This window comes from Schistocerca serialis, chromosome 6 (assembly GCF_023864345.2).
Source record: "Schistocerca serialis cubense isolate TAMUIC-IGC-003099 chromosome 6, iqSchSeri2.2, whole genome shotgun sequence".
Classification (NCBI taxonomy): Eukaryota; Metazoa; Arthropoda; class Insecta; order Orthoptera; family Acrididae; genus Schistocerca; species Schistocerca serialis.
The window spans coordinates 544,403,593-544,430,533 of NC_064643.1; the positions used below are offsets into that span (position 1 = coordinate 544,403,593).

At 43.5% G+C, this 26,941-nt stretch overlaps 1 protein-coding gene across 1 annotated transcript in view; it reads left to right on the plus strand.

Annotated features, from left to right (window-relative positions):
• Positions 1 to 26,941, plus strand: part of LOC126484440 (opioid-binding protein/cell adhesion molecule-like) — a 281,743-nt gene that overhangs the window by 186,199 nt on the left and 68,603 nt on the right. The window contains exon 3 of the mRNA XM_050107959.1: positions 10,619 to 10,777. Within this exon, the coding sequence (XP_049963916.1) occupies positions 10,619 to 10,777 (159 nt within the window). The remainder of the gene's footprint in view (positions 1 to 10,618; positions 10,778 to 26,941) is intronic.

A 26,941-nucleotide genomic window follows, 5' to 3' on the forward strand; every position in this document is an offset into this window, starting at 1 on the left:
ACCCAAAATGCCGACGGAATAAAACCTCAGTCATAATAATGCATAGGACATCTGCTTACTAGCTTAGTCATATGATCATGTTGATAAACCCGAAGGTTAACATTAATTCTAGACGTAGTAGTCTGGTCGTGACCCATTAGAGGCGGTGGCTGTTAATGGAGTTTGATTTCAGGAACTTACCTCTGGGCTAAGCCATTACCTTACAGGGACCTAAACAATGTGGCTTATGTACGAGGTAGTATGTGAGGTGGAGCACCTAGAGGGACGAATAACAACAAGTAAAAGCTTCGTAACTGCACAAAACTTATGCATGAATAGAGGAAAATGTTTAAGAACGTTTTTTGTTTGTCAGGTGTTTGACCACAACTGATTTACGGAAGAATTATTGAGATCTTTATGATTACTTACCACGACAAAACTATTCCACCTGGTCTGTAAGATCCATGAGGCAGGTCAAACTTAAAGAACAATGTAATAATTCCGATTCCAAGGAAGGTGCTGCAGGTGAGAATATTACAGACCGCCAGTCTTAAGAAACATGGTTTCAAAATAACGATATTAATTAAGAGAATGGAAAAACTAGTAAAAACCGACATCGAATACGACCACTTTCGGTTCCAAGAAAATGCATGAAAATACGAGACAGTACTACGACCTATCTTACAAGGCATACAAGAACAACAAAACCTATACGTGTAGTATTAGTAGATTTGGAAGTCTTCAGTGGAATACAGTGCTTGAAATTCTGACGTTGGCATGGATAAAATACAGAGAGCGAAAGGTTATTTGCAACTTGTACAGAAACCGGATTAGAATTTTAAGAGTAGAAGGCATGAAACAGAAATAGTATTTGAGACAGGATTGTGACTGGGGTTATCGTCTGTGTTATTCAATCTCTACGTTGAGTAAGCAGTAAAGGGAACCAAGGAGAAATTAGGAAAAAGGAATAAAAGTTCAGGGGGAAGAAGAAAAATTCTTTGATATGCACCAAGAGGATCGAATGACGGGCTGAAAAGAGGTTGTAAGATGAATGACAGCAAAAGCAGAACAATGGCACTGCAATAGTAGAATTAAATCGGATGACGCTGAGGCAATTGGACTAACAAATGATGCACTGAAAGTAGCAGATGAATATTGCTAATTGGGTTGCAAATTAATGCATGATAATCGATTTACAGAGGGTATATAATGTAGACTGGCAGATGCAAGAAAAAGGTTTCAAAGAAAGAAATTTTGTTAACATCAAAAACGATTTCAGTGTTGGGATAACTTAACTGAAGGTCGAGGTCTGGAGCGTAGCCTTGCACGGAAGTGAAACCTGGACGACAAACAGTTTAGACAAAAACAAACCGAAGCTTTTGAAATGTAGTGCTGCAGGAGAATGCTGAAGATTAGATGGGTAGATCGGATCACTAACAAGGAGATATTAAATCGAATTGATAAAAAAGAAATTTGTGGTCTCATGAGGCGGTAACGAATTATCAATTTGGTAATGGAGGAAAGTGTGAGTCAATGCTTGACTACAGGCTTTTCTTCTTTCTCTGGCCTTCGCCCCGCGCCAACGCGGGATCGGCTTTGTTATGAGGGATTTGGCAGTGGTACGTGCAGAGGGTGGCGAAATGCCCTTCCTGCTGCCACCCCAACCCCCCGGGATGGTAGTAGTGCACCCCAGCTGTCTGTGTCCAGTGTAAGTCATGAAATGGTGCGAACGTTTTCAGATGTTTGTGAGTCGTGTAACTGAGGCGAAACGTGGGGACCAGCCCGGTATTCGTCTAGCAGGATGTGGAAAACCGCCTAAAAACCACATCCAGGCTGGCCGGCATACCGGCCTTCGTCATTAATCCGCCGGGCGGATTCGATCCGGGGCCGGCGCGCCTCCCCGAGTCCAGGAAGCAACGCATTAGCGATCTCTGCTACCCTGGCGGGTAATGCATGACTACAGTGAAAAAGGTTAAATGGATGTAGTCTGTAGTAGTTATACAGAGATGCAGAGGCATGCGCTGGATAGAGTAGATTGATGACCACTCAGCGACTGCTTTATATCAATGTTTTGTGGTTAGTTCCTCGATCATACGCATTGGACCCCCAGATAAACAACTAATGATGTGATTTGAATTGGGGGAGGAGGGGGGGAGAAAGGGATGAAAAGGGAAGGGAATATTGACATCAGCTGCATCAGGACTGAGCAGCATCAGTGGCGACGAGTGAAAATGCTATCTGGACTGGTGTTCGAAACCAGGATTTCCTGCTTACTACGCAGTTGCGTTAACTACTGTACCACCAGACCGCAGTGTTCATCGCAACTGCTCGGCCTTTCTCGGCACGCCTGACAGCCGACCCACACTCCCATGCGCCACCTATCCACAGTCCCTCTCCACGTCCTCGATGTTCGCTCCTCTGAAATTCCCGCCAGTGGGTCAGACGTACCTGTGCGTCGACACTGAAGAAGGTGGATCCATCACCCGTCGAGGTGAATCAGTTATGTCAATGCGTGGTGTCTGCTCTTTCGTACATGTCCGAAAGAACAGACACAGGCAAAATTCTCCAATTTTACCTCTACTTCTTCAAATGTTCTTCCTTGTACTGTGATGCGCAGATCATATATATAGAGAAAATGTTGATCCTATGTATGTTGAACATCATGGGCTGTAGAACAATTCCTTGAGAAATGTCGCTTTTCTGATTTATCCAGCGACTGATTTTCCCCTATAAAATGACGTAGAATAGTCGTCTCTGGACAAAGGATACTATAATTTCTACTAGCCGATGTTCCCTAACAGTTTCACAGATTTCGAGCAATAGTTTTAGGTGGGTTCCTGTATCGTAGGCAGTACTTAGATTAACCAGTGTCAAGAACCTTATTAATTTATTTCCATATCGCTCCTCTGTATGCTCTGTGAGTGCCAAGATCTGGCAGGTATAATATTTACTTGGACTGAAGTCAGCTTGTTGCACGCTTAGCTTTGAATCAACGATGTCATTGATTCGATTAAGGATCAGCCTTTCATGCAGTTCGGAGAGGTGTCAGAGAAGAGATATAGGCCGATAAATGCATGATGATCCCGATGTTTTCCAGGTTTTAGGAGTGCTATTAACTTGGAATTCCTCCATTGTTTAGGGATTTAAAGGGTGTCTCGACAGTGCTTCAATAGGCTCAACACCCTATTTTTTGGCAGTCGGTCCGAAATGAGGCACACGCCATCAACACCAGCCGTCTTAACCTTTTTTATAGGGTTTGTACCCTCATTGAGCTTCCTCATTATGAAAGGAGGGGACAAGTTATGGATGTCTATGTGGATATCGCGTTGCGACTTGTTTTTGTCACATTTTTTGTTATGATTACCGTTCAGTAGTAGCTGGTGCGCAGTTTGATTAGATGTTACTTAATCTAATTATTTCCTTGCTTTCTTTTGGGTCCCCTTGAGATTTATGATCAGATTCCATGCAGTTTTCATGCTATGTGGCATGTTCATTTTCTCCAAGGTTTCGACCCATTTCTTTTGCCTTGTTTCATTTAATGCTCTTACGAGGGGTGTGCCACGAGCTATTGTCTGGTAACTGAAAGGGTCTTTTGAGTACAATTCTTCATATTTCTCGAAGGTTTTTTGGTACCTCAGAGTGTCCTGGTATGCAGTTCTGTCTACGGCCTCTCGGAAAGTGCTTCTTTGACACTTTACGGAGAATGTATATTTTTCGGGTCGGAATTTATGTTGCTGATTTCCTCCCCTAATATCCTTGAGAAATCCGTCCTTGTTGCCTTTTTAAAACTGAAACTTCTTTGAAATTGCATGTTAACAGAATTGACTGCTGAGAAGACTTGTATTGCAATGGGCCAATGCTGAGTTTCTGGAAGAGCTCCATATACATTTTTAACACAGATATCTTGGATTTTGCTGCTGACAAAGCAGTTATCAGGATTGTAACCTCGTTTCCAAATTTTGTTCGTGATGGAGTATGGCAGCTTTGAGTCATGTAGGAGAAAGAAGTTATTTATTTCCATTCATTCTTATAGCAACTGACCATTGCCATCGTTTCGTTGTATCTCCAATTTACACTACGGCAGCTGAAGTCACCTACGATAAATTGCTTTTTCTGATGTTTGAAGTTGTCTGGAATAATAAGAGTTAAATTTATGGCGGATTATATATGGATTACTGTGAGGGTTCGGCATTCGATAGTTCAGATCTAAGTGCCATTTTCTAGTGTTATTCCTGTGGAAGTAAAGGCCAGGTTAGGTCTGACGACAACTACACTACCACGTTAAGTGTGTGGTACCTCTATTGTTAAATACCTCCCTTTAATTTGAGGCCTAAGTGATGATTCTTCTCTGTGCCTTTCCCACAGACACATTACATCTCATTTATACGCTTGGCATAGCTGCGAAATTTTCTTGTTTGTTCTTTGTTATTCCCTTGACATTCAGGCTACCAATCGCCAGAGATGGCTCTGGAAAGCGCCTCTTATTTGATTTTCTCGGGTGGCTGAAGGATTAGCCGATTCTCTCATGGTCATCATTTCCTAGGAGCGCCAGAATTTTCTACTCTTGTGGTTGATTAGAGTGACAATGCACACTTGGAGGCTCCTTCCGTGGTCCCCTCTCTTGACTAACTATCTTATGTTTCATTTTAGCCATATTTTTATTGTTAAAATTTGCTTCCTGAGGACCCCATTATACTAATGCCTTACTAATGTCTCTAAGATGGAATAAATTACATCTTTTCGGAAAGTGGTGAAACATAACATCCCATGGCTTAGGGTCATCTCTCCAGAATGAGTCACTCCACAATTTTATTATGCCTGCTCTTATTTATTACACCGGAAATTCAGTTCTCACAAGAAAAGTAGCAACGAAGCACTTGCCACACATGAAATCATACTATTAGGAGACTGCAGCTGGCGACTATGTCCGGGCCGTCTCCATATTCCGTCAGTGAAGTCACAGTAGACAACCCGAGACCCACGAGAGAGGCAGGTCGTGGCGTGCATGTCACAGCACGTGACACTGCAGGTCTTAAGAGTGCAAACAGTCATCAATGACAGGCAGCGAGTAACTATGTCAGAGGAGTTTAATAATTCTTGACTGCTCGTTTAAATGCATGTAAGCTCTCTATAGCACATGAGAAATTTAAGACCTTTTAGTGAGCACCTTTTCAATTACATATTGATTTCCTATGGACCCTACACGGGGCCGAGCTTTCGCGAAGTCTGGCGGACAAGCCGACTAGGGTGAAATGGTTCAAATGGATCTGAGCACTATGGGATTTAACTTCTGAGGTCATCAGTCCCCTAGAACTTAGAACTACTTAAACCTAACTAACCTAAGGACATCACACACATAAATGCCCGAGGCAGGATTCGAACCTGCGACCGTAGACTAGGGTGACGTCGCAAGCTCGATGCAGGGCCCGTACATCTCATTGGCCCCGAGGCAACCCTGGCTGACCGCCGGGAAGCCGCCATACCCCACCTGATTCTAATAATGGTAGAGGCTGCAGATGCGAAAATGTAGTGACAATAGCGACTTTGACAAAGGGCAGATTGTTATGGCCCGGTTTGTGGAAATGAGAATCTCGGAAACGTTACAAAGTGTTGTACGTCCACACCTTGTCACAGAACGTAGAGGCCAGAGGTCTGCCAGCTCTGTATAGCGGGATAGACAGCGAACTGGTGGACAGACAGCGAACTGGTGGCGTATCTGATGACGGAGTACAATGCTGAAGCAGACATGTTTCGGAGCTCACTGTTCAGCTCCGCAGCAAACCTTAGTTTTCCCCTGCTGACCCAATCAAGTCGTCAGCTACGATTACAATGGGCACGGGATCATCAAGATTAGACAGTGGGTTAATAGAAGTGTGTCGTCCGGTCGGACGAATCAGCTATCGTGCCATGGAGACAGACTTTTGGGGACAATATTATTCTACGGAGAACTTAATCTGACCTCCAAGGAAGCTGTGGAAGTAACAGAAGAAAAGATGACAATTTTGGACTGTGTGACTAATACTGCAGATCATCTGTAGTCCTTTATACCTTCCCCCATTTTGATGGTATTTGCCAGCAGGACATCTGTTTGCTTCACAGCGCCTGAATAGTGTTTGACGAGCATCACAGTAAATTAAGGTTGATGTTTTGACCATCAGATTCGCCTTATCTTAACGAGATGGAACACATCTGTGCCGCAATCAGGCGTCAACTTCGCGCCCACACTTTACTGGACCCTTAATTAACTGGAAGGCCTTGGCTTATCTGTGTACATCGGATGGCACATACCTTCGGAAAGCTACCAAGGGCTTACAGTGTCCAAGCCACGCAGAATCGCTGCTGCTTTGCGTTCCAAATGAGGACGAACTCGCTATTAAGCAGGGTGGTCATAATGTTTTGCATCATCTGTGTAACTATTTCAGCAGCTTCCTTCAGTTAGTCAAACTGTGTCATCTGTTTCTTTTCCTGCCGATTCCTTCTTAGTTTTCCGGTTTCCTCATCTACACTCATGCTCATAAATTAAGGATGACTGCAGAATGTGGTGCCACACAACGTGCACTACACAAAACCGGCGCCAATAGCATGGGCACATAGGGAACATTCACGACACAGATCTGTAAGACCATGGTATTGGTGATAAGTTGAGAAAACCGTCCCGAAACGCATGTGCTACAAAACGCCATGCTTCCTGCGCATGTACCCCGACATCAGTATGGGATATGATCATCATGCGCACGTACGCAGGCTGCACGACGTGTTGGTATACTCTGGATCAGGAGGTCAAGCAGCTGCTGGGGTATAGCCTTCCATTCTTGCACCAGTGCCTGTCGGAGCTCCTGAAGCGTCGTAGGGGTTTGAAGACGTGCAGCGATACGTTGACCGAGAGCATTCTGGATGTGCTCGATGGGGTTTAGGTTTAGAGAATAGGCAGGCCACTCCATTCACCTGATATCTTCTGTTTCAAGGTACTCCTCCACGATGGCAGCTCGGTGGGGCCGTGCGTTATCATCCATCAGGAGGAAGGTGGGATCCACTGTGCCACTGAAAAGACGGACATACTGGTGAAAAATGACGTCCCAATACTCATGAACTGTTACATTTCTTCTGTCAAAGACATGTAGGGGTGTACGTGCACCAATCATAATCCCACCCCACATCATCAAACCACGACCTCCATACAGGTCCATTTCAAGGACATTAAGAGGTTGGTATCTGGTTCCTGGTTTACGCCAGATGAAAACCCGGTGAGAATCGCTGTTCAGACTATACCTGGACTCATACAACATGGGACCACTGTTCCAATGACCATGTAGTGTGTTCTTGACAGCAGGCTTTACGGGCTCTCCTGTGACCAGGGGTAAGTGGAATGCACCTTTCAAGTCTCCGGGCGAATAAAACATGTCTGTTCAGTCGTCTGTAGACTGTTCCAGTGGCTGCAGTAATGTCCCGAGCAAGGCTACCTGCAATACTCCATGGCCGTCTGCGGGCACTGATGGTTTGATATCGGTCTTCTTGTGGTGTAGTACACTGTGGACGTCCCGTACAGTAGCGCCTGGACACGTTTTCTGTCTGCTGGAATCGTTGCCATAATCTTGAGATCACACTTTGTGGCACACGGAGTGGCCGTGCTTTGACCTGCTGAGTTCGACCAACCTCAAGTCGCCCTAGTATTCGACTCCTCATAACGTCATCAATATGTGTTCTTTGAGCCATTTTCTACACACAGTCACCATTAGCACTTTCAAAACGTCTACACACTTACTCGCTGCACCGTACTCTGACATGCACCAACACACCTCTGCGTATGTGGACTGCTGCCAGCGCCACAGTGCGACGACCGCAGGTCAAATGCACCTCATGGTCATACCCCGAGGTGATTTAAACCCGCAAACCGCCCACCAGAGCGTTGTTTCACCATGTATCAGCATTATCCTTAATTTATGAGCATGAGTGTGGTTTTCAGTATTCTTCTGTGGTACCACATTTCAAAAGCTTTCAGACTTCTCTTGTCGATACTGTTTATCGTCAGCGTTTCAGAGGCTATATTACAAACAAGTACTTTCAGAAAATACTTGCTGGTGCTTAATTTATGTTAAACGTTACAATATTCTAATGGATCATTAGGGGAGGAAGGAAAAAGTCACGATTCAACGCATCTTGCTGCAAATGCAACGATAACACTGAATCCCTACTACTTTATTGGACTTGCCGAAGGAGTAGCCCAATTTATTTCGCACGTCGATTTGTATAGCATTGTACACATGCAAGAACAGTGTTGACAAGTACAGCACGCGCAGTTGACTAAATGCAAGCGAGAATGTTGTTGGCATGTGGCCGGCTGGCCTTTCCAAGGATGAAGTGCCCCGCCCATTGGACGTGAGGCGTCAGTTGTGCGTCAGTGTTCTGCAGGTAGACCAAGCAAAGCGTGGATGAACTGAGAGTCGTGTACGGATACGCGACTGGAATACCGCAACAGATGAGAAACCACTGTCGATCACACGGCGAGCTCAGCACGTGTGTGGATAGCTTTTGAGCTCAGGGAGTTAGCTGTGACAAACGCACGTATCGATGTCGTGATAGACTGTCAAGGAATTTCTGACGGGTTCTGGGTGTAGCTCATTGTACTCATTTTCTTTTTTTAAATAACATAGTAGATTATTCTTTTTTGCCATGTTTTGCAAGTATTATGCCGCTTCCCCACTGTCTCACAAAAACTGGGTGTTTGTAGACTTATTCATAAGTTTATGATTAGGAGCCTCATCATACAGTACGTTCAAGACGCTGTATTAGAATGGCACTGGCATCAGGACCTTGTATTTACGAGTAACGTAGATAAGAAATGGGACGAATCCATAAATAAGTAGTAGGGGTAGTGAATAGTGTCAACGTCCTTGCGCAGTGGTAACACCGGTTCCCGTCAGATCACCGAAGTTAAGCGATGTCGGGCTGGGCTAGTGCGCGGATGGGTGACCATCCGGTTTACCCAGCGCTGTTGGCAAGCGGGTTGCACTCAGCCCTTGTGAGTCAAACTGAGGAGCTACTTGATTGAGAAGTAGCGGCTCCGGTCTCGTAAACTGACATACGGCCGGGAGAGCGGTGTGCTGACCACATGCCCCTCCATATCCGCATCCAGTGACGCCTGTGGCTGAGAGTGACACGGCGGCCGGTCGGTACGGTTGGGCCTTCATGGCCTGTTCTGGCGGATTGGTGAATAGTAGACTTGGATTTGTTGGTAGTGCTATAGCAAATTTGATGGGCCTGTGAAGAAAACCACGCTCTGTATGTTGTTATTAAGTTTCCTCAATCATGAACTGTAGAGTAACTGATGGACAACACCCAGTTGAAGACAACTCTGCTTCATTTTTGTGGTTGTGTCCGGACTATGTGTCGTCTCAAAAGATGTCTCAACATTCACACCGGTTTCCACTGATAATTTGCTACAGTTCCGTACCCACACATACCACGGAACTTGTTGACATGCGATGGCTTGCGTGCCTTAACGTCACAGATAGCGATACAGAAGGTGCAATCACATCAGAGGGGATTGCGTGGAGAGGCCATACTAATATATTAAGATGTAGTTCCAGGAGAGAGCGAGCAAGCTTTTCAGTAGTAGCAGAGTCTGGATGGTTGACTAACATATTTCCGTAACGTGAGCGAACATGAGCTTGCTTCAGAGGTACCGGGAACGGCTGAATGCAACGCGAAACTGCTGACATTATATTTCCTAACGACATGGAACTCCACTGTATGATTCAATGATTACGGCATCACGTTGGGTAAAGGTAGTCCCCCATTCAAATATCCAACAGGAAACCAATAATGAAGATGTTGTCATCACAAAAATCAACTTTGGCATTCGAAAAGTCGGAGTTTTGATTTTTAGATCCATCAGTCGGGTAGCTAGATTACAAAACGTAATACAAAATTGATGTCATAACATCGTGGAGAGAAGTTTCGCTGTGTCATGAGAGGGAAAGAAACAGCTGTATTTAGACAATTCTATGTAGATGTAAATCACAAATACACAATAGGTCTGACTGAGGCCAGGTTATCGAAAGTGAAACGTTAAAAGCTCTGAAGCACTGTCCAAATGAAACTTAAAATAAGACCCAAAATGACAGAATTTGTAGAGCCCAGTTTGCTTGGTGGTCTAAAGTTCATATGCTGATTTGGGTTAGGATGAAGGGAACTAGATAAGCTGCTAAGTAATTCATGTCCAGAAAGGTAACTCGATGTTGAAAGTGAGGCACCTGGTATGGCATTCAGAAGCAGGGATGGGCTAGTGGAGGTTTGGTTTGGTCGATACAACTATCATAAAGTTAAGGCTGTCTTACATGGAGAATGGTGATAGAATACAATCGCTATACAGAACTTGTTAGCTGTTTCAGTAGATTTTTTTTTTTAGCACTTGTGATTGGATACTTAGTAGTTGAAAGATTCGTTTAGAGTTTTGGATTTGCTTTCGATATATAATAAACGTCTTTAGTGCTTGGTATTGCAGTGAAAGTCGTGGGAGTTCTCAAATTTCGTAAAACTGCCATGGTTTTCCGACAGTGAGTGAAGATATCAAAGTGCCTTAGTTTTAAATATGATGTTTTGCACTGCGCCCGTTTCTTCTGGAACGTTTCGTACACAGGGCAGAGTGCCTACATCAACCTGACGGCACTTGGCAGGTCCGCGTCCATTCCGCTGTCCATGGATGACGACTCGCCCTACCTGAGAGATCTCTACTGGCCACTTAACGACTCGTGGCAGCTCGCTGGTTTCGATGGCGCAGAGGATGGACACCTCATCGGTAAGCAGTTATCAGCAGCCACTGCCTAAATTTATCTCAACATTTCCATACGTTATCCTTTACATCTACTTTGTCATCGTCTGCCTATCCCTTTCTGACCTTATTCTTTTTAATTATTGTCCCTGCATTTTCGCTTTATGCTAGGGACAGCTACAAACGCTACGTGTTTCTTTTAATTTGTTCCTTTTTTTAAAATTTGGTATACGACTACATAATTTTGCGACTCACAGAGGTGTCTGGTATCGTAACACTACTATCATTCACCGAAACGAATAACATGAATTCCTATTTAATCTGTTTGATAATGATAAAAACTAGGAAGATGCCGCTTATGGTAAGTTTGGAATTTGGGAGCATTTGGTTATAACAGTTACATGTAATTTATTGAATGAACGGCCATTGTCTAAATGTTTGGAAGCTTTGTATGTCATATTTGTTGCAAACGAAGGCATCGCCCACAGGCAACGCAGCGACCTTTGTAATTAATATCCAGGCTACACCAATTAACTTTTTGGCCAGAATGAAAATAAAAGATATATCAAGCAAATGTTATTTAGCTGCCAGGGGGACATTAACCTACATGAGTGCCTTTCTTGTTACTTTGTTGGTTACGAAGATATGAAGATCAGTACGTCATTTTCGAATATCACCCTACATTGTTAATTAGTAACACACATCACATCCTCGAGAACTGTCAAAAAGGTACCATGTTTTCACGTAAACATAAAGTTGAACTTTAAAAGAAACGGAAACGGAGTACTGCAAACCATTGTGCGTTAAAAATGGTAGAACATTCAAAGGTACTCAAAGACTTTCATGGCTGCTTCCAGCGTAACCTCATGAAGTGAATTAGAAGCAAGCAACGGCATGTTTTCTGGAGTTGTTGGAATATCACAATAGACATCATTTTTTATTGATCCGCAGAAGATATGCGTCTAGAGACCGAGAAGGCCAATCCTCTATACCTCCATGAGCAGTCCGTCTGGCAGTATACATTTGGTCTAGAATACAACGAAAACGCAAATTAATATGTACTGGACACCCATCTTATTGGTAGCATAAGGATTCTGCTACTTAGATATATTTCATCTAGAAGGTGAACAATAGTTCGTGTGAAATAGTTAGTACATCTCCTGCTATTATGTTGCCATTTCTGAAACAATCTTAGTATCAAGTATCGTGAATCAGACGTTAACTCATCATCTACGGTGATGTTCCACCTGCCTAAGTCTCTTTTTGGTTTTCAATGGACCAGTAATGCATGTTCTTTGTACACTCTGACAAGGAACCTCGTAAGTGCGAGGTCGTAAGTTCAATCTTTAGAAAGGCTCATTTGAAAGTGTTGTATTAACAGTTATGACAGGAAAAATATTAGCTGCTAATGACTCACCACGTGCATCAGGAGGGTGACAAAAAATGAGTGTCCGAGAGATAAAGAGATCAACTTTCTATGGGGTGTATGTACTTCACAAAATGGATATCGTCGACATTCAAGAAATGTTCAAAACAAACTATTAACGTGCACCGTGAACACTGAATGAAAAATGGCGCGCCGCAGTGATCACAAAGTTGGGAGTTCGCAACATTAAGATTGAAGGCGTGCAGGACGTTCAGCTAGAAATGCATTCTTAAAGAATGTATATAGAGATATATTGGTCTAATGGGATGATGAGCACTGATGAAATGTGTGAGGCATACAGCCGAATGCTAAAGAGTTTGTCCTGATGCTTATCGTGAAATTAGCTATCCTTTAAGGCGTAGCTGCAGATACTGCGATAATGTGTTTTATAGGCACGGAAAAAACCAACATCCAGAGGCTGAATTTATACGGTGGTTCCAGCTGGTACGAATTGCAATGTCACGTACTTTTCAGGAGTGATAGTTCGCTCTAACGTAGTCCTTTTTTTTTTTTTTTACACAGTCCAGAAATGAAGCAAAAGCTAGGTATTTTGACCTGCTGTTGGCCAAAAACAGTGCTCATACCATAGTTGTAGTTCTCTTACGTCCATTTTCCCACTCTAGCTTGATGTGACTTGCAACATCACGCACACCAGAAAGAATCGTAGGGGGCAGAGCACCTCCAACTTCTCGAAGCCTAATAAACAACTTTCCAGCCAATTTACCATCCAGATTAATAACGGCATAATTGTATACGAATGGGTTAACGCTTTGATGTTACTTGACCTTGATACAGCTCTGTAGGCACTTTCATATACATCTCCTCTTCAAATCCCGATTGGCTCGAGTTGAAAACAAATTCCTTATTGAAAGATGGGATACGTTTCTTTATTTCATCTACAAATTTTTGTCTGATTCCGCAGTTTGTTGTGCATAGTCAAGTTGATGTTTTGTTTAAAATTTCATAATCTTACGTTTTCCAATTCTGTACCACTGTTTGAACATATGGAACCATCCACTGATTTCCTTGAAATTACTATAATCTATGTCACGCGCAATTTGATGTGCATGACGTTGTGGGTTACTATTAGGCACATCCTGTAAATTATTTCGAGCTTTTTAGAAAGCGCAAACACCAGTTTTTGTAACAAATGTACCTTGTCCCCCCTTGCATATCCGTGATTTTTCTTACGCATTACACGGTCATATTGCCGCTGACTTATTCGAGATCTGTTCGTAAATGTTTTCTTTATTATGCTGACGAAGATCTTCCATGTACAGAATTATGTTTAGTACCCGCTCGTTGGGAAACGACTGTTCTTTACTGTTTCACTGGAGATGGGATTTGTCGTTCCCTGCTCGACAAGGATGATTAACTACATGGCCGGACACCTGTTTAAATATTACTTTGAGTTTTAAAGCACATGTCGCCGTCATTGTACTCCTCATCTACATTGTCCGCACACTTGTGCGTATACGATACCACATATTCCACTGGCTCATCTTGCAGAAAGTTTGTCAACTTCGACAACTATTGCTGTAAATATAATCCAAGTTCTCCTTGTTAATCATTGCTATTCTCTGATCTCTACCAACACCACTAACACTGTGGCATAGCTGTGAGTTACTCGTCGACTAAGCAGTTCAACGACGCTGCGTAGACTCACGCCCTGCTCACCATGGGATATCTCCAATCCCACCCCGTATTGCCATTAACAGCCAATACTTTGGTTGCGTGGTTAACGATACATGGGACATTGAATGCCGTAAACATCGTTGGCCTTTTGCCACCTCGTACTTGAAGGATACTTTGTAATACAAAGACAGAGGCACAGCCCGAAGGATTTATCCGAAAGGAACGGAAGTCGGCAGATGTAATGTACATGTACGAATAAACCAATGATTATAATTTTCGAGAAATTTGATGATTTACTCAAGTTCAAGAGTTTCATAAATTAAGTAAGTCAATAATGCATTGATTACCACTGGCTCTTATGAAAGAAGTTATTTGGCTTTGCTTTAGTTGATAAAATTGTTGGATGTCTTACAGATGGACGTCGTGCGCAAAATTTGTCAAACTGGTGCGTTAGATCGTCAAAATACCGAGCTAGTTGGAGGGCCCTGTTTACAATGCTTCAGTCGTTATCAGTTGGGCGAGATCCGGAGACCTGGCTGGTCAAAGATAGGATTTGAAAAGCACGAAGACAAGCAGCAGAAACTCTCGCCGTGTGCGGGCGGGCGTTGTTTTACTGAAATGTGCTCCCAGGATGGCTTGCCATGAAGGACAGACAAACGGGGCGTAGAAAATCGTGGGCGTACCGGTGTGATGTAAGGGTGCTGCGGACAACAACCAAAGGGGTCTTGGTATGAAGAGAAATGCGACTATAGACCAGTATTCCTGGTTACCCAGAGAATGGCGGATGACATTTAGGTTGGTATCCCACCGTTGCCCGAGACGTCTCCAGGGACGTCTTCGGTCTGCAGTCTCCTTGGCTGGAATAGAATTTTCTTCACTGATGAGTCCCACTTCGAACTGGGTCGCGATGACCAGCAAAGACGCGTCTGGAGACGCTCCCCGGAAGGCGGTGGGATACTCATCTGACTGTCGCCCGTCGTACGGCCCGACAACCAGGAACAATTCTCTTCTTTTCACAGCAGGACCTCTTTCGTTGTCATCCATGGCAGCCTTAAGCATTGCAGTACGTCCACGATATTCTGCTCCCCGTTTTGTTGCCATTTGCATTTCAGCAACATAATACCCATCCACAAACGATGAGAGTTTCTACTGCTTGTCTTCCTGCTTACAAAACCGTACCTTGGCCACCAGTGTCACCGTATTTCTCCCCGATTGAGAACTTCTGGAGCATTGTAGGCAGGTCCCTACAATCAGGTCGGTATTTTGACGATCTAACGCTCCAATTGAACAGATTTTGGGACGATATCCCTCAGAAGAGCCAAAAACTGTATCAACCAGTGCCGAGCCGAACAAATTCTTGCATAGGGGCCATGGGTACACCAAAGCGTTATTGACTTGCACAATTTAAGACGGTCTTCCTCTTGAATAAATCACTCAATTTTTCTGAAACTTTAATCATTCTTTTATCTGTACATCTGCTTCATACGTGTGCATCACGTCTACCGATTTCCTTATTCAGATAATTCCTTCGTGGTTCCTCTTTTTTGTCTTCGAGCGTATTTTCCAGTCCTTTGTTTAAGAAACAACACCGATAACTGGAAGATGGGGGATGAAGATCTGGTTGTCAAGCGTTTACTGCTGTGTCCACTCACAGAAGAGTACACCATTCTGGAAATCATTCCCACGCAGTTCTCTGTACCAGTGTACATGACAACGCCGGATCTGGCGACCTTTCCAAGCTTTCGTTTGCACAGCTGCAGATTCATTGCACCAAATGTGAGAACTTGGGCGGCTTCATCTTTGGGATTTCTAATACGATATCGTTGCCTTTGGTTGAAACTCCGTGTTCCCTGATTCGTCAAGACAAGATAAGAGAACATCTGCGGAGAAGGTGGATTCTTGTCTCTATGCTGTTCTAGAGATCGTCTGCCTGAGTAGCATTACGCTTACTTTCAACCATAAAAAATAAAAGTAATGATGATTCAGTTTTTAATCAATAACTGCCTTTACTGTACACAATATATCGTTTAGAGATACTGCAGTGCTATTCTACGTGTATCCGTATTGTAAATAAGAAGACATAATTGCAGTTACAGTTATGCTAACTTACAATGTGCGAAGTGAGTTGCGTTTCTGGCCTCTCGTCGTTGGTGCACTTTGGACTCACACAAACCTTCGACTGCAGACGGTTGACTGAAAGACCCGGTGTGCCATTTAGTTGTATTTCCGCTGTTGACTCCAGCAAGTGGACGAGTGATGTTAAACACGCAAACCAGCAATTTGTATTCGTACAAAAGAGTGAAAGTCAATTTTGCAGGCTGCTACCATTGGTCGCGGAGTACGGACATATTAGCTGATCCGCTCCGCGCGGTCGTTATTTGTTAACCTTCCGCGGACGAGTGAGGCGATTCGTAGTCTTCGCATTCTTGTAAGTGTTTATATACTAATACCGTCGTTCCCACAGAGGAGAATCGATTACTTGCAGAGTAATGCACGCTGGAATTGTGTGTGTTTTCCTAGCCACACGCTTGCGACGAAAGCGCTACACAGCTAGCCTCACAAATGGCCGCTCGTCCTGACACTGGTCAAGTTGTTGTCCATCGGCACTGCAAATCTGCCATCAATATGTTCCGACACATATCTCACTGCCGGCGATGTCCGAAATCAAATTCGTTGTGAGGTCCAGCAGGGTCAACTGGCAGTTCAGAACCAACCATTTCTACAACAACAGGGACTACAGCACAAACAGGGACAGCAGATTCTGCAATATCATCAACAACAGCTACAATTTCAGCAGCTACAACTAGCCCAGCAGAAACGTTTTCAGCTACTGCCACTACAGAACAACAACAACAAAATTCAAAGACGACGACAACATCATCGTCATCAACAACAGCTGCTGCATCAGGTGACCAGCGCGTCAGCCATTACTGTGACCCTAACGGCTTATCACTTGAAGCCGACGCATTTAAACATAAGCCGCAGCAAAGCGATCCTCTTTGCAAATGGCTCTGTGTCGACGTCTTATATGATATGAGGTTCGGATCGTCCTTCAGCATCGCACTTCATGATAGTTTAACCAAATTTAACAACATGATTCTCTTTCTCAGAACGCCACAACACTCTTACATATGATACGGACACTTTGCTCGGATGTAACCACATCCATTACTCCATGATCAGCAGTTTGTCGGACAAGGCAAAACGTGTTCTTGTGAGCATTAGTGACACTTGGAAGGACCGGAACATTCCAGCAGAGTTGACGATTCAAATATTAGTGCCCGTACTGTAACCTGGGGAAGATCCTGGTCAAGCAACATCATACCGTCCGATTACACTCTCGTCAGTTACGTGTAAGACCTCTGAACGTCTTCTCAAGCTCCGCTCAAAATGTTGGTTAGAAAATAAAGACTTGCTCCCGTAGACGCAATACGGTTTTCGTGAAGGCAGAAGTGCTTTTGACAGTGTATTACACCTCTCGTAATGACGCACAATGAAAAAAACATTCCTGAGTAACTGGTATCTCATGGCTTTATTGATTTCTCGAGGGTTTATTACAATGTCATTATACGTGAACATATTAACAAACTGAAACTGCTACACCTCCCGGTGACGTATTTACGAATTATATATAGTTTGCTCGGCTCTCATACAGTCTACGTCAGTGGCCAAGACTACGTGTTATATGGCCGTCGTATTCTGTCCCGTGGCCTTCCGTAGTATGCGATACGGAGTCGCTTACTAGACGTGCTGTATGTCGCCGACATAGAAACTCTATTTAGCCCCAACATCAAAGTTCTGTACGCGAACGGCATACGTATATACGTGCACTCGCCTGCTTTTGTGTGATAAAATTACGGATTAACGATGCATGCAAAATGCTGGCCACATAGGAGTTTCGAAATGCACTCACTCTGTCGCCCAAATAATCTGACGCGGTGATGTATACGAGCAAAATGCGCAGTTACGTCCCTCCAGAATTTCAGCTTGATCCGTACAAGCTTCCCTTTCAGTTACATGCTAAGCTATTTGGCGTCTACTTCGATCGCAAACTGACGTGGAAGCGTCAAGTTGCTCGTAGGCAAGGTGGAGTACGCTGCGAATATATTGCAGGTGCCTGCTATACTTTGGTGGGAGAGAAACCGACAGTCCTCTTCACTTTGTTCTTGATCCGCTGTCTGCAATTATGGCAGCATCGCCTACGGTAACGCAACGAAATCAGCTTTGCGCCAACTCGATGCTCTCCATTGTAGAGTGAATCGTCTTGTTCTACTGTTAGTGGAAGTGTCTGCAATGCAGACGTCGTCATTCTATTTTCTCCACGGCCTCAATTTGGGTGACTCACACAGGTACCTCATAGAAGAACACCAACCGAACTCATTATAATAGCTCGCAGTTATGGGGCGAGATACTTTTCCACTAGTTCTACAAGACACGAAACTTATTTGCTTTCGCTCTTCATTTGATACTTTCCTCGATCAAGCCCCGATTTCGTGTTTGCTTGGACGAAGACGAACATCATTCTTGACTTAAAGCACTTCATTATCCGACACTGACCACTGTGCGCTTGCATCTATACGGATGGCTCTAAAATTGAGGAGGATGTACGATACGCCCTATTCAGTCCCTCTAATAGCACTTACCAAGTGTTTGCATTTCCGCCTGAATCCTCTATCTACACGGTTGAGTTACTGGCAATCAGGGAGGCCATTTACTATGGCACACACGCGTTCAGTCTGGTACTGATGCTTACGGACTCCCAAGACGTGTTGCAGAAACTGCAAAATCCGGGAATTGATGACAAAACTATCATATATGTATTGGGTGTCATGGATGCCGCAACAGACAAACGAACATTGGGCATAGACGTCCAATTACGCTGAATAAAGGAGCATCGTGGCATCCGCCTCGCCAAGAAGATTACGGGAAGACAGATACGCCCAACACCGATCCCTTATACGGATCTCAGGTCGACGATTAAGACAGTTGCTTATCACAACTGGAACTGTGAACAGCACATATCCGAGCACTATAAAAACGGCAACCTACCAGACATACAACGGAACTTCACGTTTCCATCACGGTTAGCCTCGGTGAAGCTTAGTAGACGTCATATGATATCTATCATTCGCATGAGACTAGGGAACAAGTTTTGATGCTGCCCACCTACACTGGTTCAAAATTATCGATTCTGGACAATGCGATAAGGACCTAACGTCGATGGCAGATCTGAACCAAGTCATACTGGCGTATATCAAGAACATAGCCAATCAAGCGATCTTGTACAGGAAATTTAGTGCGAGGTTCTATACTCCCTTCCCCACAAGTGTAGCTGCTTTCCTTACCGATTTCATATGTAGCACGATTTGCTTGCGGACAATTTATAAGACGCTAGTATTCAGCTACAAACTATAAACTGCTGTGGCTCTCGTCCTCTCATCGACAACTGGATCATAATTTTGTGTTTTTGGTTCAAATGGCTCTGAGCACTATGGGACTTAACTTCTGAGGTCATCAGTCTCCTAGAACTTAGAACTACTTAAACGTAACTAACCTAAGGACAGCACACACATCCATGCCCGAGGCAGGATTAGAACCTGCGACCGTAGTGGTCGCGCGGTTCCAGACTGTAGCGCCTAGAACCCCTCGGCCACCCCGGCCGCCAATTTTGTGTTTTATTTTGAGTTACGAACTTATATTTGTAACTGACGCTGTCGTCCGGCCTTAAACTATAAGTTGCTGTGGACATCGTTCTTCCATGGAACCAGCCCGATTCGAAAACTGGGTGGTAATTTCGTGTTTTTATATTACGTTAAGAATTTATATTTGTAATTCATACTTTCATTGTACTACGTGAAATTTACAGTTATAAGTTGGCATTATTGTAACTACTGCTGGCTGTAAGGTGTTTGTTACTTTGTTTTTATTTTGCATTAAGAACTTATGTTTATATCTCAAACTCTTATTACTGTTCTAGTGTGAAATTTGCAATCGTGTTAAAATGGCTAAGTTGTAATTGCTGCTGGCTGTATGATCATTGCTGCCAAAAGCCAAAATAAATTAATATGAAAGTAAGTTTTGTGATAAGATTTTAAAAACGTCATGTTTACGTAAAAGGGACATTGCGATATATTTTGTGAATGGATCTTGAGTAGAGGGTTACCGAATAAAAAATACAGGGTTCTAGTTTTAAAAAAAATTTATTGCTGTTTGTACCTGCGTAAAAGTTACAAGAAAGGCAATCATGCTGGTTAATGTCCCCCTGGTAGCTAATGAGGATTTACTTGACTCAGTTTTATTTTGCTTCTGGTCAACAAGTTATTTGTTGTGGTCAAGATAAATGGAACGCTCTGCAGAGGTAAACCGGCGAAGATCGCGTGCTGTTTGATTTATGGAGTGTTTCTCTCATCGGTGCCAGCATCCTCAGATATTCATTGCCCTGGTTGCGAAACGTTAGTGGTTTAACGCACCGCTCTGCGTCATCCTCACTATAAAGTTGGCTATGATGCCGACCTGTACGTGAAACCTCTAACTTGTCGCGGATAGGGCAATGAATATCTGAGGATGCTTTCGCGTGATGAGAGAACCTACTCAATAAATCAAATAACACGCGACATGCGCCGCATTGTCTGTACATTAATGTAATGTTTGTGTTGGATCTGACTCACTGTATCATTTGCGTTGCAATTTTCTCGTACCTAAACGCAGGGAAACAGCTTTTAAAGTTAACTGCATGTGAACCTTTACAACTGTGTACAAGAACTGGATTCGATATAAGATATTCACATTTGACCGAACGTGCACTCCTCTCTCTTTAAGCGAGCTTGGAGCACTCACAAATTGCTTAAAACTGTCAGAGATTTTCTCGAATTCTTTCAAATTCTCAACACGGACGAAACAGATCTCAACATTACAAGTTTTTCATTTAATCTTCATGAAATTCATCTTCAATCATAAATTGTATAAATGCACTTTCTAATTATTTAGAAACAAATGACATAACTGTTCATCACACGAGTACCCACTAAAGGAATTGCAGGCCGTAGAGAGGAAGTTATAACAATCGTACAACCTCTTTCCCTCATCGTAATTGTAGCGTTCCCTTATCGTCTTTTATTACGTATATCTGGTTGCTCCCGTCAAGCTGCGTGACATTGCTAGAACCTTGGCTGTCTATCGTAGTGTATAACGTCGGATGCGTAACCAAAACCAATAATATTAACACTTTGAACACTATTGTAGAGAAAGCTGAACTTCCGTACTATGTCAGCCTCGTTTATACTGAATATTAATTAGGATTTCGTACTACGGAGAATTTAGCGGGCAAACTAGAGGGTTGTTGTATCCATAAACGAAGTATACACTGCACAGCGCTATTACCTGTTTATTAACGTTCCCTACTAAATAATAGTGACAGCATTTATAACTGGGCTAAGAACCAATGCTAACTCACATTGGACACTTTCCTCCTGATAATCGTTAGTTCTACCAACTAATACCGGTCAGCACGTTCTGAATGGCCGAATTTCGAAAGTAAATCTCTTCATTAAACTTAAAGCACCTACTGCATTTATAGTTTAATAAATGCAACTATTGCACTTAGTACTAGAGTGAAACTCACACGATCTTAAATGACTTCCTTTTTGCACATTAAGAACTTTGAACGCAAAAACGAAATCTATAACTGTTGTTAGGGTGATGTTACTTAAAATTTGAGAGTTTTAGTTACTGAATTTAAAATAAGGAAATTTAAGAATGTCCATTAAAAGATCCTCACTGTCTTACTTTAATAATCCGTACAAGCATGGCATTCACTGTTGTTACTTTCCCACGCACTAAATAATAATTCTGTGTTAGATTTAAGTAAAATAATGGTAGGTAATTGAAATAAGATGGTAAACTGGCTATAGTTAACTGTCAATACGTTGAACCAAAAGCACTTGTTTTAACACATATTGTTAACATAAGTCCTGCGTCCCGTTCATTGATAATGCAATTAATTTCGTGCAGCTAGCCTTGTCAGAAGCAGTGCAGTGGAGAATGTGGTAGAAAAATACTTCCACAGATTCGTTACCTCTATTATTAATTATACAGATCAAAAACGCCATAATGTCTGCCTTTGAGGAACTTTCTTGGAGGCAGATGGTGTAATTTTTGCTGCATATACTGTGACCTGGAAAAGTCCTGCGCCCACTGTTACAACTTACTAGGGATGACTTACTGTCGGAGAAGCGCTACTTATCACCCTTTTTCACGAGGTTCTCCAGTTTTAGCATAAAATATATAATATCTTCAGTGCGCCAATAGATGTCTTCACTGACCACTGTGCGCTGGCTTCTTTCTACAATCCAGTCTGTTTGCGGTATACTTTGTTCCACATACGTGGGGAACACAGAACGGAACCGACAAGAGACGCCTACCAACGCTATCTCGGCAGTGATTGTTTGGTCAATCTACTCCTCGTAGAAAAGTTCACAAAAGTTAACTTCTAGGGAAAATAACTTGGCCGTTCTCAGGGTTAATGGCTTCCATACTTCTTTGACACAATACTCGTTTCCTTCATAGTAATGAAATACAGCATCCGTAGAAAAAGCTCGTATTTTACAAATATGAATGTTTGAAATCCGTATGTATTTAACATCGAAATTAAAGTGTAGTTACTAATCAGAGTTTACTTTTACAATGGTTCGATTACAATTTTTCCCGACAATAACCATTAATTAATCATTACCAAACGAGGTCAGATATCGACAACATACTACATGAATGTAACAGTAATACTTCCAGAATTGAAGGTAGGAGACTAGGTACTGGCGGAATTAAGGCTGTGAGGACGGTTCCTGAGTCGTGCTTGGGTAGCTCAGTGTTAGAGTACTTGCCCACAAAAGGCAAAGCTCCTGAGTTCGAGTCTCGGTCCGGCACATAGTTTTCATCTGCGAGGGAGTTCGAGCAGTAATGCTGTTTCGTTAAGTAGAATTTAGATGTGGAAGCTATCTGTGCAGAAAATGTGATGAAAAGAGATTTCGTCTTGAGGCTAAGATTAAAAGACAACATCCAGGTACCAAGGGAGCAAATAATATTTAACGTAACGATCAGCAATAATTGGTGCATTGGGACTCTGGCATATTGATTACAATTACCACAAATGCAATGACGGGAAAAGATGTCAGCAAGTGCGAGGTATCTTCTAGCTCTGACGCTAAGCATAGCGATGTCATACTGCCAGAGCATTTATCCCGGCACTTGGAGAGGAGTTGACTTCTGGCGGCAAGCCGTAAGCCACCAAGGAAGAGGTTATACCGATGACGGAGTGCGGTTGATACTGGCGATCTTCGCACAGCAGTATTAGAGAGGATAACAAACAATCAAATGGAATGCTCGTGCAGCCTCAGTTTTGGACAAAGCTGGAGGCAGATTTGGATTCATTGGCAGGTGACTGGGAACATGCAGTCAGTCTACAAAGAAAACTGCTTAGAACAGACTTGTACATTCCAGCGTAATATTCTGCTTAGGTGTATGGGATCCATGCCAAGTATGACTGGCGGTCAATGTTTGACTCAGGAGAGAGCATCACGGAAATGCTGAAAAATCTAAATTGGTAGAGGTTTGAACATAGACCGTAGTTATGCCTCAAGCCTTCTTACAATGTTTCAGAAACCAAAATTAAGGAATCGTGGAACATACACTCTAAGAAAGAAATAAAAAGACTCAGCACGAAGTAATTATCAGAATGGGACGGAAATCGCTAGATGTGATGTGAATGTACAGACATACAAATGATGACAATTCAGAAAAATTGGATGATTCATTCCAGAGAAAGAACTTCACAAACTGTGCAAGTCAGTAAGGCGTTGGTCGATGTCTGGCATTTATGCAAGCAGTTATTCACCTTGTCATTTATTTATAGAATTTTTGGATGCGCCAAATTCTGTCTAATTGGCGCGTTAGATTGTCCAATCCCGTACTGGTTGGAGGGCCACACCCATAATGCTCCGGACGTTCTCAATTGGGTAGAGATTTGGCAACCTTGTTGGCCAAGGAATGGTCTGGGAAGCGCTAGAACAAGCAGTAGAAATGCCGTATGCTCGCGGAAGTTATCTTGCTGAAATGTAAGCCCAGGTTGCGTTGCCATGGAGGGCAACAAAACGGGGTGTAGAGTATCTTCGATTTATGACTGTGCTGTAATAATCCACTGATGACAACCAAATGGATGCTACGATGGAAATAAATGGCACCCCAGACCACCGCTGCTATTTGTCGCCGGCCGGAGTGGCCGAGAGGTTCTAGGCGCTTCAGTCTGGAACCGCGTGACCGCTACGGTCGCAGGTTCGAATCCTGCCTCGGGCATGGTTGTGTGTGACGTCCTTAGGTTAGTTTGGTTTAAGTAGTTCTAAGTTCTAGGGGCTGATGACCTCAGATGTTACGTCCCATAGTGCTCAGAGCCATTTGAACCATTTGCTGTTTGTCCGGCCGTAGGGGTGGCGGGGGGGGGGGGGGAGGGGGGGGGCGACAGCTAGGTTGATATCCTACCGTTGTCCGGGGTACCGCCAGTCACGTCTTCACCGGCTATCAGCTCTCAACTTGAAGCGGGACTCACAGCTGAAGTCGGTTCTACTCCAGTCAGTGGGACTCTGATAATAATAATCACTTCTTGGTGAGTCTTTTCTTGTCTTAGAGTGTGCTACAGCCTAGTAAGTACAGATACCGTAGCGACCGCGAAGGCCACATTCGACTAATAGCAGCGCACAAAGTCACAGTCATTCTCATTGAAATCTATACGCGATTGGACCAGAAAGAAGCTGTAACAAGCAGTTCACAATGGTCAGTACAATCTGCTACACGCTTCATAGTAGTTAGCAGAGTATTTATGTATATGAACATCTACGGGCGAAAGCTAATGAGACTGACTACGCTGCGGGCGATCTGGCAACGATATGTTGTTTCACGTACTTGTGTAGACCTGTGTGCTCATCCCTTTCAGATGCTCAGTCCGAATTCTAGTTCTGTACAAGCATCACGTGATTTTTGAGCAGCCATCAGTGAAGTTTTGTTTTTGTTGTGCGTTACAAGAATGGAACAGCGGAGTTTAGAACAACGTTCTGCAATCTGAAGTTTTGTGTTAAACTTAGGGTATCCGTGACTGTGACCTTCAAAATGTTGATACAGCACTACAGGGATTATACCACGTCAAGAGCACAAGTTTTTCCATGGCATAAATTACTTTTGGAAGGCCAGGAACACGTTGAAGATGAACCTCGTTCAGGGAGACGTTCAACTTCAAAAACCAGACGAAAATGCAAAACTTGTGCGCGCTCTTGTGAGAACAGGCTGGCTTTTTACAATGAGGATGGTGGGTGACCTGTTGAGCTCATAGCCGGCCGAAGTGGCCGAGCGGTTCTGGGCGCTACAGTATGGAACCGCGCTACCGCTGCGGTCGCAGGTTCGAATCCTGCCTCGGGCATGGATGTGTGTGATGTCCTTAGGTTAGTTAGGTTTAAGTAGTTCTAAGTCTAGGGGACTGATGACCTCAGAAATTAAGTCCCATAGTGCTCAGAGCCATTTGAACCATTTTTGTTGAGCTCATACACTTTTACCATACACCAAACTTTGATAGAAAATTTGCACATGCGAAAGGTTTGTGTCTAAATGGCCCGGAAAACCCCACAACTGAGCGAAAGGACGATAGAAGATACGTTTGCGTTGATGGTCTTGAAAGGTTGTCAATGACCACGAGTGGTTCAGTCGTGTGGTCACAGGTCATGAATCCTGAATTTTTGAGTACGACTCTGTGACAAAGTGAGGACTGGCACACTGAGGCATCTACTCGAACGAAAACAAAAAAAAGAATCCCATAAGCAAATCAAGAATGGAAACAATGCTGAGTTGGTTCTTTGACAGTAGGGAAATTGTTCAAATGGCTCTGAGCACTATGGGACTGCTGTGGTCATCAGTCCCCTAGAACTTAGAACTACTTAAACCTAACTAACCTAAGGACGTCACACACATCCATGCCCGAGGCAGAATTCGAACATGCGACTGTAGCGGTCGCGCGGTCCCAGACTGTAGCGCCTAGAACCGTTCGGCCACCCCGGCCGGCAGGGAAATTGTACATAAAGATTTTGTTCCTCCAGGACAAACTTCCAACCAAATGTTTTACAAAAAGGTGCTGGAGAGGCTCGGAAAAGGGTTGAATCAGGTGAGACCGGTCAGTGCAGACAAGTGGATGCCGCAATATGACCACTCCACACGGTCACTTTCATCAGGGAAATTTTGACCTCAAAAGGCGTTCGTGTTTTTCCGCAGGCCCCCTGTTCATCTGATCTCAGTCCTTGCGACTTTTTCTTTTCCCAAGGTGGAAAATGTCTTAAAAGAGCGTCATTTTGAGACTCTGGATGACAATCAAAAGAATGTGACCGACATGTTAAAGGCCTTACCAGTTGAAGCAGAGAACAGGAAGGACACATCCGTCGGAGTATAGCTGCCGGAGGAAACTAATTTGAAGGTGATATTATAGTTGTTTGAAAAAATAAAATAAAAACATCAGTCTCGTTATTTTTCCCACGCAACTCATATTTCCATCCGAAAAAGGCACTACTTCTCGTCGTAGTTTGTACCTGCACTTACGCGCAGAGTATAAAAGACGATAACTGATTTTATTCGTTTAGAATGTTGTTGAATTCAGTACTCGTAGTTCAAAGAAAAATTGCTGAGGGAGACCGCAACCAGTCCCAAAAAATGGTTCAAATAGCTCTAAGCACTATGGGACTTAACATCTGAGGACTTCAGTCCCCTAGACTTAGAACTACTTAAACCTGACTAACCTAAGGACATCACACACATCCATGCCCGAGGCAGGAGTCGAACCCGCGACCGTAGCTGCAGCATGGTTTCGAACTGATGCGGCTAGAACCGCTTGGGCACAACGGCCGGAAATCCCAAATACTACTCGAGAACTGGCTTATTTCATCGCATTTGCCTGTTTCGTTACTCTAGGCCAACTTTTATATTGCTATACTTACTTTATTACGCTGTAAATGTCGTCAGTGATAAGTTTCTGTCCCTAAAATACATGAACGATGAACAATATCTACCTTTCTCTGTTTCCTTCATTTCAATTTTTGTAAGGATTC